The sequence below is a fragment of the Prunus dulcis genome, chromosome 6, assembly GCF_902201215.1.
Source record: "Prunus dulcis chromosome 6, ALMONDv2, whole genome shotgun sequence".
Classification (NCBI taxonomy): Eukaryota; Viridiplantae; Streptophyta; class Magnoliopsida; order Rosales; family Rosaceae; genus Prunus; species Prunus dulcis.
Genome location: NC_047655.1, coordinates 6,578,750 through 6,590,809, shown reverse-complemented (window position 1 = coordinate 6,590,809; position 12,060 = coordinate 6,578,750). Strand labels below are relative to the sequence as shown.

At 34.9% G+C, this 12,060-nt stretch overlaps 2 protein-coding genes across 2 annotated transcripts; one reads left to right on the top strand and one right to left on the bottom strand.

The window, feature by feature from the left end:
• Nucleotides 1-2,262: 2,262 nt before the first annotated feature.
• LOC117630735 (phosphatidylinositol transfer protein 1-like) lies at nucleotides 2,263-8,750 on the top strand. Its single transcript, XM_034363475.1, has 10 exons — nucleotides 2,263-2,515; nucleotides 3,202-3,232; nucleotides 3,355-3,503; nucleotides 4,277-4,368; nucleotides 4,481-4,488; nucleotides 4,595-4,666; nucleotides 4,805-4,972; nucleotides 5,690-5,785; nucleotides 6,977-7,096; nucleotides 8,258-8,750. Exons 1-10 carry the CDS (start codon nucleotides 2,496-2,498, stop codon nucleotides 8,363-8,365), a joined length of 864 nt encoding a protein of 287 aa, XP_034219366.1. The 5' UTR covers nucleotides 2,263-2,495; the 3' UTR covers nucleotides 8,366-8,750.
• Nucleotides 8,751-9,092: 342 nt separating this feature from the next.
• Nucleotides 9,093-10,805, bottom strand: LOC117630734. The gene has a single exon (XM_034363474.1). The coding sequence runs from the start codon at nucleotides 10,740-10,742 to the stop codon at nucleotides 9,162-9,164; it is 1,581 nt and encodes a 526-aa protein (XP_034219365.1). The 5' UTR covers nucleotides 10,743-10,805; the 3' UTR covers nucleotides 9,093-9,161.
• Between the last annotated feature and the right edge of the window lie 1,255 nt (nucleotides 10,806-12,060).

The window sequence follows — 12,060 nt, the reverse complement described above, 5'->3', positions numbered from 1 at the left end:
AAGCTCAAACAAAAAAAAGTAGAAATTTATAAAAGATAAATGAAGTATACAACACACAAATTTTGTTGAGAAATACACCCAATTAACCAAATGGAGCAACGAACTCAAACATATTTTCAAATAAAATAGAACTAGGATATTTTACAAAACAAAGTTCTACTATATGAACCAAAAGCGACGTATCGCGTACTACAAACCCTTAATTTAAACAAAAAAGGAAAGACATACATACCGATTGACTTCAAAAGAGACGTATCACGGTCGACGGGTGGGACAGAGACTGGGAGGATTTTAGGGTTAAGGGCTTGGCGTAGGGATGAGATTGTAAGTAGTGAGATTAAAAATACAGGTGATTATATAGGCATGTACTGCAGAGATGCTTATTATTGAAGCTTTCCCTAAACAGAACGCTGCTCTTAGGGTTATTAAATGCTGATTTTATGATTTTTTTTTTTTTTTAGCCAAAGAAAAATCCCTTAATACATCAGTCCCGTTCTTAAATTTAGGAAACCTTTTGTTTTCCAAAGAATTTAGGTGAACTTTGAAAATAAAATACTAAAAAATTTCCTTTATTAACATGAAATAAAATAATAAAAGTAAAATTTTAATATAAAAAAGATAAAATAACGTGTGGGTATTTTTATTATAAAACTTCCATTACTTCTTATTTTTATATTTCAAAAATATATTCCTTCTAAAAAAGACTTTACATATCAAATTAGAAAAATGGTAAATTGGTGAGCAAAAATGTAAATGAAACGCACTCTCACCGTTGATTTCTTTCTCCGATTAACTCCTCTATCGTGTTCGTGGGTCTGTTGGTGGCTGGCTAGTGAATATTGATTTGTAAATTAAAGTTGGGCATATGGGTATTTTAGTCTTTTGGGCATGATAATTGCGTCAATTGGGATTAGGGCTCGGAAAAACAGTGGGCCTGACTCTATGACGCTTACAATTTAGATTGTCAAATGCACAAATTGTGTACTCATGCCCAATTTTAATTTAAGAAAAATTAGTATATAGTGATAATAATAAATGAAAAAACCTTAATAATAAGCATATGGTAAATGGTGTATTTTTGTTTTGGGTTAAGTGAATGAGTTTTAAATTTTGTTTTGTTAATGGTCAATGAGTAAGCTCAAATATGAAAACAAATAGAAGCCTTCATTTTTTAAGTTGAACTTTATTCATACTATTATTTTTGGTCCCTATAGTTTATCGGTTTCACCACTTTGGTTTCCGTAGTTTCAATTTTATCATTGTAATTTCAATTCGGAGCAATTGAAGGACATATTTTAATTCATATCAATTCCTCCAATTCCTGTATAGTTTTGACCACATGCCCATGACTTGGAAGGTTATTTCAGTTTACTCAAGCCATCTAACAATGAAACACAAGTTGAAGCTCTTCCCATTCATTTTAGGAGCAATTTCGAAAATATTTGCATTTCTAGGTTAAAATTTGGTGAATTGGGAGGAATTTAGCTCGAGTGGACCAAAATACCCCTCTACATGAAGGAAACCTTGTCAAAACTTAATGAAATTGGGAGATATTTTGACATAAATTGAAACATGTCCTTAAAACGCTACAAATTGAAAACTACAATGATAAAACTAAAAAAAATTGAAAACTACAATTAAAACTATGAGCACCAAAGTGATAAGACCAGTAAATTATAGGGAACAAAAATGACTTTTTTTCAATTTTTTTAATCTTTTCTGGCAAGAATATAAACCTTCATTTTAATTATTTTTTATGTTCACAATTAGAATCAATATAGCTGGAAAGCAAGAGCTTCATATGAAAATTGGCTTAATAATCTTCACGTGATATTGTGACAACGCTGCCGGATTATGTGGGCTAACAGAAACAACAAATTTAAGCAAACCTTGTTGTGGTTGCCGTACTTCTAGTCGTCCTAATCCCACGTCCCTCTCTATTTTAATTCCCTTCAAGAAAAGAAAATCTAAAATGAAAAATGAAAAATCCAGCCGACTTGAACAATGCAATGAGGTGTCATTGTCAAGCAAATAAAATAAAATAAAAAAGATTCAATTCAAATTATAAAAATATAAAAATATCCTTTCTGCTTTCCTAATCCACAGACACGACATCGTTTCGTTGCACCGGGACTAAAACGCGTGTCTAGAACGTTAAAAGTCAAGAAACGAAGCACTCAAAAAAGACCCGCGCGTTCGATTGACTTCGTCTCTGGGGCTCTTTGCTAAAATGCGCTGTGAGTTGAGTTGGTGACGTGCCTTGTTAATACAAGTCCAACGCATATAAAGAAATGAGAAAATCTTCCTTCCCTGCACTTGGCAAACAAATTCACAATCTTTCTTAAGCCTCTGCCCAGACATCCTCGGTGTCTTTTGTCTCTTTTGTGCTTTCTGGGTTCTCATTCTCCTTGTGCTTTCTGGGTTCTGTCTGTTTCTTTCCACATTTGAAGCTCAGCATCACAATTTGGTGGAATTTGAAGCTCGAGCCGATAGAAATGGTTCTGATGAAGGAATTGTATCCTTGCTGTTTTGCTTTTGTTTTTATTTTATTTGTGAATTCTGGATTATGGGTTTGAATTCTCTGATGGCCTTTTCTCTGGCTGCTAAGAAAATGCCATTTGAACTTAATTTGTGTTGTTTTACTGTAGGCTTACTTTGAGTGGGCAGATATTGGATTAACACAATTGAGCAAATTTTTTTTGTTATACATTTATGGACTAGTTTGTTCAATGCATACAAGTCTACAGTTACTGGCCTTTTTGTTTTTCTGTTTTTAGTTTCCTTTTTCATGTCGGCTTGGAGCATTAAACATTTCCTTTTCTTTGGTTGCCAAGGAAATGAAGAACAAAGAATAGGAAGACAAAGTTTCAATTTGTGCTGTTAATTGTGGGGGGGTCTAAGGATAATTTTTGTTTTGGTGCTACTATGATGAAACATCAAGGGATTCAGATTTTAAAGTTTAATGTTCTTCTTATACATTTATGCCTAACCAAACTGAATGCCACTTTCGAACTTTTCTCTTTTGCAAGTAAACTTATATGAAATATGGCATTAGATGAAATTTAGAATACATATATATACATACATACATACGTTCCAAAAATCAGTTCATTCTTACTACTTTTGCAATGCCATAAATCAATTCCCTTTATTTTGTGGTTTCCTTAACTCTTGACCTTTCAATTGGGGACTTGCGTGAAGTCGGATTGTGATGCCCATGTCGTTGGAAGAGGTAATTAACAAGTTCATAATTTTGTATTCTACTAAAATGCTTAGCCATTAGTTGTTAGAATATTACTTTTCACTTGTAAAAGAACTATGGAGTACTTGTTGAACCACATGTTTGAACTGCAGTATCAAGTAGCGCAGATGTACATGGTTAGGAAGATGCAGCAACAGAACACGACCAGTACTGAAGGGGTTGAAATATTGGAGAACAAATCCTTTGAAGATGATGTACTTGGAAAGGGTCACTACTCTTCCAAAATTTACCGTCTACAAAGGTAAATCAATACACATAATATGTGGTCAGTTTAAGTTTCTGCGAAATTGGCAAGTGAAAGGCGTTCCCCTAGTTTTAGAACCCGTTATTGTTTAGTGAACAGTGAACAAAAGATTATCTTAGACTGAAGATGTGTTGTTTTATAGGAGTACGGAGAAACCTGAAAGGAACCATAATCACCTAGAGACTTTTGGTCTACGTGGGTTTATGTTCTGTGATCTAGTTAACAATGAGTCTTGTTTTCTTAGGCTTCTATAGGTTTTGGATAGATAAGTTCAGATTAATATATTGATGAAGGTTTTCAGGCCAAAAAAAAGAGGTCATATCTTGATGAAGGCATTTATGTATCAATTACTTTCTCTTGAAATATGGAGATTGAAATTGGCACCAGTTGATTCACGAAAAGGGCTGCGGATCAAAATCTGTACTATTATCTTGTTTCCTTTCTTTTGTTTTTGCTTTCTCAGTTCTTTTTGTGGTGCATTGCATTTGCGGGACTGTAATGATTTTTGGTAACTCCTGTACAGCTACATTTAAATAGTTTATTTATGTCGAGATTTATTTCTTCAGTTGAAAGGATAATTTAATATATTAGTTTGATCCTGATTTCACCACGTCATTGATACCACTTAGGTTCCTACGTATAGGATGGCCTTACTATTTCCTTCCTCTTTATTTTTGTGAAGTAGAACGATTGTTAATACTGTTTCATGCGGACATTTAATTTATGAATTCCAAGGTTACATTATCTTATTCATACATTTAATTATCCAGCAAAGCTCCTACTTGGCTCACCACTTTTGCACCGGCAGATGCTCTCATCATGCAAGAGGAAGCCTGGAACGCATACCCAAGATGCAAAACAGGTTTTCCATGTGTTCTTGATGTCAATTTTTGAATATCTTGTTTATTAAACACACTTTAAATTTGTTTTAACATGGTTTTTGGTTGTCTGCAAATGGATGCTCTATGTCACAGTAATCAAGGTAACAGAATTCTTGTCCATCTCTGAAAACAATTAATTGTCCGTTTACATTTACATTCTTAGAATTTATCATTAAAAGAATTTAGAAGTTGTGTTGCATTTTGCAGTGCCCATACTTTACCAAGTTTCAGCTGACCATTGAAACAGTTCACAGGGCTGACAATGGGCAGTCAGATAATGTAAGTTTCTAGAAAAGTTTCTGTTGTCCTTAGTTAAGTTTTATTTATAACTCTATTTATAGTGGGAAATTTATAATTTAATGTCCTTATACCCTACTTTTCTTTCTTGTTCTTCTCTTTGCCACTTTGAAACTAAAGGTGCATGGTCTAAGTAAAGGACAACTAGCAACCAGGGATGTGGAAATTGTTGATATTGCTTCATCTGCAAGGGATTACTGGAGTTACGTCGTTAGCAGTAGCAACACAGACTTATCCAAATTTACGTCAGCGAAAACTGGCCGTGGTCCACTTTTAGAAGGATGGCAGGTTGGAATCTTCCCTACCAGTAGTTTAACCATGTTATTTATGAATTTACGACATGTCAGTTACTCAGTTTGGTTTATATATATCAGTCCCCTTCTATTGAGGGACACCCTTTAGGGTACCCTACAATTTTTTTTCCAACAATTGAAACTGTCTATTTTTTAAGTCTTCATTCATAGATGATCCTTGCAAAAAATTAGACAAATCAGAAACCATTTAGACATCTAATGGTGTCCTACAAAATCAATGAACACGGTGCTTCAAGAAAGTACTAAAATTTCAATAATTTAATTGAGCGGTCAAATGATATCGGATTCAAGTGATTTTTTGTAGAGATGATCTTCGAATGAATATCTACAAAATAGATGGTTTGGATGAATGAAATATAATGTATGGTGGGCCCTACAAGGGTGTCTTCTCTCTCTCTCTCTCTCTCTCTCTCTCTCATTATTGTTTTTCTAAAGATCCTGTGGTATCCGACTTTATGATAGGGAACACAAATATGTGGAGAATTGCATTGTTTAATTATGCCCCACAAGTGTCTGGCTGGAAACAAAAAACGCTGTACATGTGATAAAGCCTTAATCTTGCATGTGCTTGGATATTACTTTTTATATGGATAAAAAGTCTTGCAAACATTTGCACTCTGATTTGCCTTGTCACTTGAGTTCTCGTGCAAATCTAGCTTTTAATCTGTTAACTATTGTCCAAAATTTTCAGGATAAGTCGAAGCCAGTTATGACAGCCTACAAACTCGTCACTATTGATGCACCATATTGGGGTTTTGGCTATAGAATTGAAAACGCTTTGCTACTGGTAGGGTCTCTTGGATTTTGAACGTGCACATTTATTATTTTTCAGAATGCAATGATGCATGCAATAGCTAGGCAAATGCCACCATCACTTCTGTATATAATATGACACAGACAATTGATGAGTTATATTTACGATAATAGTCTTTTATATGTTAAGATTTGTTTTGCAAGCAGAATGAGTCAACATCTTATTTTTGTCAGCAATAAAACTTAATGATAAGAAGAGGAAATACAGAGACAGGAAAAGTAGTTCCTACTCTTTCAGCTCATTAAAGTACTATAGAGCTAGACATTGGAGACACCTCTAACCTTGAGCTGATGGTAACTCATGCTTATGTAATAGCTCTGAACTTCCATTTGTCAATTAACTATATGTCGTCACGGACATACTGAGGCCAAGTTCAAAAAGTCAGTATTTTTGGCGTCATAGAAAAGTATTAGAATCTTTTAAGGGAGAAAAATCTTAAATTGTTTAAAGCGATAATTTCAAAGTATCAGTTGGAGAATGAGAACAGAACAAAAGTTATTTTTCAGTAACTTCTGTTGTGCAAGAGCTGCAAAATCGTAGGTTAGAACGTACACCATATAGATAACGGTAATTGCAAATGTGTTGTCACAATTATCATATATGGGTTGTTGACAATCTTTTTCATAGGAGTTTACTTTTGGGGATGCCATCTTTGACTTTAATGCTCTAGTCATGCTTATCGGGCATGTCAAATCAGATATGCCCAACCATTCTATATATTTTTTTTTCCTGAATCATTCTATCTGTGTTGCATTGTAGTTAGTTGCCATTTTCTCCTACGTCATATATAAAAATTCAACTTTCTTGATGGCATATTTTATCTCTATCTGATTGGCTTGAAAACATCATAAATATGAGAAAAGCATTAAAAATCCAATGCTATGATCAGCGAAGTGATGGCCTCTAAAAAGTTGTTAAGCAGTGTTTGAGGTTACCTCGTCCTCTTATGTACTTCATCTTTTCTCTATTAATAAAAAAATGTGCTTTTTATTTTTTAGAAAGTTATTAAGCGATGTGTGAATTTTTTAATTTTACATCTGTTTCCATTAATCTTGCAGCACATGGTAATTATTTTCAAATATCTATTCATATTATCAAATCAATGTCCACTCTATCTTCGGTTATACCTTTTTATAGTGTTTTTTACCGGAATATTTTTTATAGGGTGAACGGGCTCTTTTCCTAGAAAGTCACCGGAATTGTTTTGCTTGGATCGATGAATGGTTTGGGTTGACAGTGGAACAGATACGTGAACTTGAACAACAAAGTGACTCATTGAAGGAGGTATGAAGGTTCTATACTTGACAACTCTTTGGTAGACATGAGATTGCATATTTTCGAAATTTCATTAGATATCCAAAGCAAAAGAAAAAAGGAACTCCATAGTGATCAAATTTAAATCATAGAGCTTTAAAGTAGTTATAAGAATTCATATTTGAAGTTATGCTTTATCTATATGGTGGTGATAATTTACTAAAAGTCTCAATCTGGTCCTAGTTCAATTTGAATAGTGTCAACCTTGTAATTTCCAATTAGTGTCAATTTATTCCCTACTGTATCGCAATCTGATAAACGTCAATCGTGCACCTCTGGTCTTGTCTAATTGGGTTCTATCCAATTCTATTAATCTAATTAGACAAAAAAGACCACTTGTTACACGACACAATCTCAATTTCACTAGACACTGCATTTTCCACAAATTACCTAACCAATCCATATTTACCTGACCACGGGAGAAGCATGCGGTCTTTATCAGACTCTTCTCTGTTTCCAACAAGAAGTTTGATGACTTATGGATTTTGTTATCTGGATTATAATTTTCCTAATTAAAACTGATCCATTTGAAGATTTTTTCAGATTAAACATTCTTGTGAATTGCTATATCCATAATGGATCATAGGATGGGTTAGCGATCACTTTCCAACTCACATGCATATGGAGGGAGTTACTTATATTTGGACTTGAGATCACATTGGAATTATGTGGATGTTTTCTTTTCCTTCCAGTGTGGTTAATAGAAACAGATTGAGGAATCCATCGGTCATAATTGAAAAATGTAGTGTTAACATTGTTCAAGTTGAGATTCAGCAAACTAGAGGGTGGTAAAAGTGTACTGAGCTCTTTTTGTATCAATTTGTCCTATAGTTACATCTATTTTGTCATTTTTGTTCTTCCGGCTCAATTGTTTCCAGTCATTCAACTTCATTTCAGAGTGAACTATAGCTGGATCAACTTGCTTAGAGTGTGGGTTTTTGTATGCCAGCGTGTTCTAGGTATTCCTAGTCTTAACATTGAAAAATGTAAATGACAAATACCAGAGTATGCTTGGCAATTGCAAACTGTAGTTCTATTTTAAAACTGAACATTACATTACAAGTCAATTTCTGCTATCTATTAACTTGCTTCCAAACCAGTTTTTAATGACTGCTGTTATATTCTACACAGGAACTTGGGAGGCCGACTTTGGTAAAAAGTGTGGAAGATTTCGACCAGAGATTATTACCAGAAAGTGAAGATATTTATAGTGGGCAGAGAGCTCAACTCTCAACTTAAATACACACAGCAAGGGCTTTCATTGACATGGAGCAAATTGTTTATTCTTGCGTTGGGTTCTAATGACAATCACATCCGCCCATCGCATAACAGCAGGCCCTCGCCTATTTTCCTATTCGACTGCGCCAGAGGTACTGAAGGAATGTCAGTTGACATGCAAGAGTTGAAATTGTTTTCCGGCTGATACATTTGGCAGCATAAATTTGACAGAAGAGTGTATAGCACGCTAACATGTATCGTAGCCAGATAAATTATCAGAGAAGGAAATACCCAGATAGGAGATTTTCTGTTTGTGTTGTTGTACCACAGTTACATAATGCATTGTTCTGTTACATTTACAAAGAATTGTAGATCAGCTTGGTGGAAAGCACCACATTCATAATTTTGTCTCGGCCCAAAATACATGCCACATTTACAATGATAACTTTATATACTGAGAATGCTACAATATACTTTGTTGTGCAATTTCCATCAGGTTCATTTTGGAAAAAGTGTCTTCCATGACAATCTGGTAGGCCCTCGAACCGAAAGCAACACCAGTCTTCCAAATCAAAAGGAAAATGGGCTCCTTGGTAAGAAATTGGTACTTGTAACAGTTACATTTCGGATTCACATTGTAATTCAGCTACAAAAATTTCAACCAAGTACAAAATGGCAAACAAACTTCTCGATTCTTTCTTTTCTATGAGAGAAAAAAAAAAAAAAAAAAAGAACTATCAATGTCAAATTCACTTGTAATTGAAACCTCTGCTGAATTGAACTTCCTAAAATCTTACTAATAAACAAGTAAGCAGCTCTACCCACCAATATCTTCATCGTCTGTCTGATGAGGAAGTTGGTTGAGATCCAAGTTGAATTTTGTAGGATCTGTTCTGATCTCACCATCTTCTAAATCCATGGGTGCTACTTGAGCTGTTCCTCGAGCTTCTTTCACTGGTACTCCTTTATAGTTGTGACCTCTCTTGTGGCCTCCAAGAGCCTGACCCGTTGAGAACTTGCAGGGGCAAATATTGCACTCAAACTGTTTGATGCCATGTTCCACTGCTTCAGCTTCTTCATGGTATTTTCCCTTCTCAGCAATTTTAGTACCAAATTCTTGAGTTTTTCTTGCCATCTGCTTGCGGGTTTGGTAAAGTAAAGCAGTGTCTTTTATGGGTTTTGTACCTGTTTTCGAAGTCGACTTCATCGTCATCTTTTTTGGCTTCGTCTTCCCACTAGTTTGATCATCATTCTCATCAACATCTTGCATAGAAGCCTTTCCTTTACCATCAAGTTTCAATTTGATCTTGAATGAAGGTTTGCCTTTGTATCCAACAGGTGATTTTTGTATTGGCTTTTTCACTGAAAGTTCACCAACTTGGTTTTCCACATATTTACTACTAAACCCAGAATCTTCATCCATGTTCACATCACTGATTGTATCTGATCTTCTGGATCCAAATTCTTGACGCTTTGTTGGAATCTGCTTGTGGGTTTGATCAAGCAAGCCAATGTCTTTCATGGGTTTTGTACCTACAGTACTTTTACTTGCCTCCATGGTACTTTTCTTGTTACTTCTACCATCACATTTGATTTTTTTAGATGAAGGGCTGCCTTTGTATCCAACTGGTGATTTTTCTATTGGCTTCTTCCCTGCAAATTCACCAACTTGGTCCTCTGCATAATGAGGCATTCTTTGTCTTTGGTTAGATAGACCACTATTCTCTGCATGATTAGGCTCGGTTTGGTTAGCAATTAGACTCCTGCGTCTCTGTTCGATCTTGGTCCAGTTTACTAAGAAATTTGCTACATCATTATCTGTCTCTATGGTGCGGTCAGATAAACTACTATCACCATCATCCTCATCTTCAGACACATTTTCATATGAAGAAGAAGAGTTGCTTTCGTCACACGGGGACAGAGCAGGCCCCGGAGGCCTGACACCCTTCCAGTCTCTTTCTCGGTGGAGTCTCATGTGACCGTGCAAAGATTTGATTGATGGGAAATTCTTGTTGCAAACATAGCATGAAATTTTGTTGCTGTGATCGTCACCAACAGGACTATGTGCTTCCTTCAAAGAAAGATGTTTGTTCTTGGGCTTAAACAAGTTTTTGTTCTTCTTGGGAAGAAGAGATTGATTGAAGTGAACTTTTATGTGACCTCCCAAAGCTTTTCCATTTTGAAATCTCTTACCACATTGCTCACAAACCCGATCTCCGTTTTGATGATGAACATCAATCTGTACTACTTGTTTACCTTTCTGATCATCATGTAGTTCTACTTCTTGTTCTGACTCTTGTGAATGTATGTCCTCATCATCATGATCCATGCTTTCTTGATCTTCTTGATCTTCATCATCTTCTTGGAGGTGTTTATTTTTCGCTTGGAGCTTTTTCATGAAGAAGAATTATAGAAATCGTTTTGTACTGGGATTAGGGTTTTAACTAGAGAGGCTGCTTGTTAGTTTATCTATAACAAACTCTAAAAGAAAGTTACATTTTCAGTTTTATTGAGACCCTATCAACAAGGTTAAAGCCCTAATTGATTTCCTAGGAGTTCTTGCTTTGATGTGCTGCTCAGTTTTTTTAATTTAATTTTTTTTAGTGACAAAGAATCGTCCCAATTAATTAGTGGTAATTAATTAAGATTTGATTGGAGTTTTTTGACTTCTAGGGGTTGGCTCAAATCTCTGATTCTGATCCGTCCAATTATGAGTTGTGTCCAGGTTAATATGTTTGCGTATCCTACAAGCTCGCTGTAATTAAATTGGGTAAATTGGGGTAAAAAACATCGTTGGGTAAGAGATAATTGCTGAGTTCAAATTGGACACAATATTTTTATTTTTTATTTTATTTTTATACACGCTATGTTGGAGGAGGGATAAATCGAACCTAGTACCTCGGATGCAACAATGTAGGGGTAATTACACTTAACTACTTCAGCTATAAGTCACTTGAAGGACACAAGAACGTAATTTCATACTTATTTCTGATTCTGTGTAGGAGCTTTTATTTATTTATTATTTATAAATAATTATTTTATTTTAAATACAAGCGATTAAGGGAGGAGGTTTACACAAATAGTCATTGGGTGTTTGAGGTGTTTCGAATCTCTGCTTACATAGGTGGAGGTGAAAAAATTTAACTAACTAAGCTATTGTCAGTGCATGAGCTACTTATTATTTAATCTTTGAATGGTAAAAGTCAGTGCTGGTAAAAAATGAAGTCCAAGGAAGCACCTACTTCCATCTGCACCAAATTCAGAATCTGGGTCCTTTGTAGCCATAGCCAAAGCCAAGTTTAAGCCCTTGAAGACTGACAAGACTTCAAGATTCACATATTGAGATATGGTGAGGGTTTTATGGCGTGGCAAAAAAAAATGAAAATCTTTGTACCCTGATAAGACAGAACACTTTGTAACAATTTAATATATTTTAATTAGTTGAATTATGTGCGTTAATCCTTATTAGTTTAATTAGAGGATCCATATCCAATTTAACCATGGAAAGAAAATTAATCCACCAAATTTTCAAGAGAAATGATGACATAGCTAGTCAACCTACTTTGACATTTATTAACCCTTATACATCAAATTCCTTCGAAGTCCACAAGACTCCACCGCTAATAGATCTCCTAACTAGTTTCATGTAGAATCAATTAGAATTTGTTTTACCTCTCTTCGTAATGTTGGAATAGATTTCAAGTTCGAGTTCCTTC

Coding starts and splice junctions, on each gene's coding strand:
- LOC117630735 (XM_034363475.1), top strand. CDS start 2,496: ATGGTTCTGATGAAGGAATT. Junction 4,973..5,689: donor CACTTTTAGAAGGATGGCAG/GTTGGAATCTTC, acceptor CAAAATTTTCAG/GATAAGTCGAAGCCAGTTAT. Junction 7,097..8,257: donor AAAGTGACTCATTGAAGGAG/GTATGAAGGTTC, acceptor TATTCTACACAG/GAACTTGGGAGGCCGACTTT.
- LOC117630734 (XM_034363474.1), bottom strand. CDS start 10,742: ATGAAAAAGCTCCAAGCGAAAAATAAACACCTCCAAGAAGATGATGAA.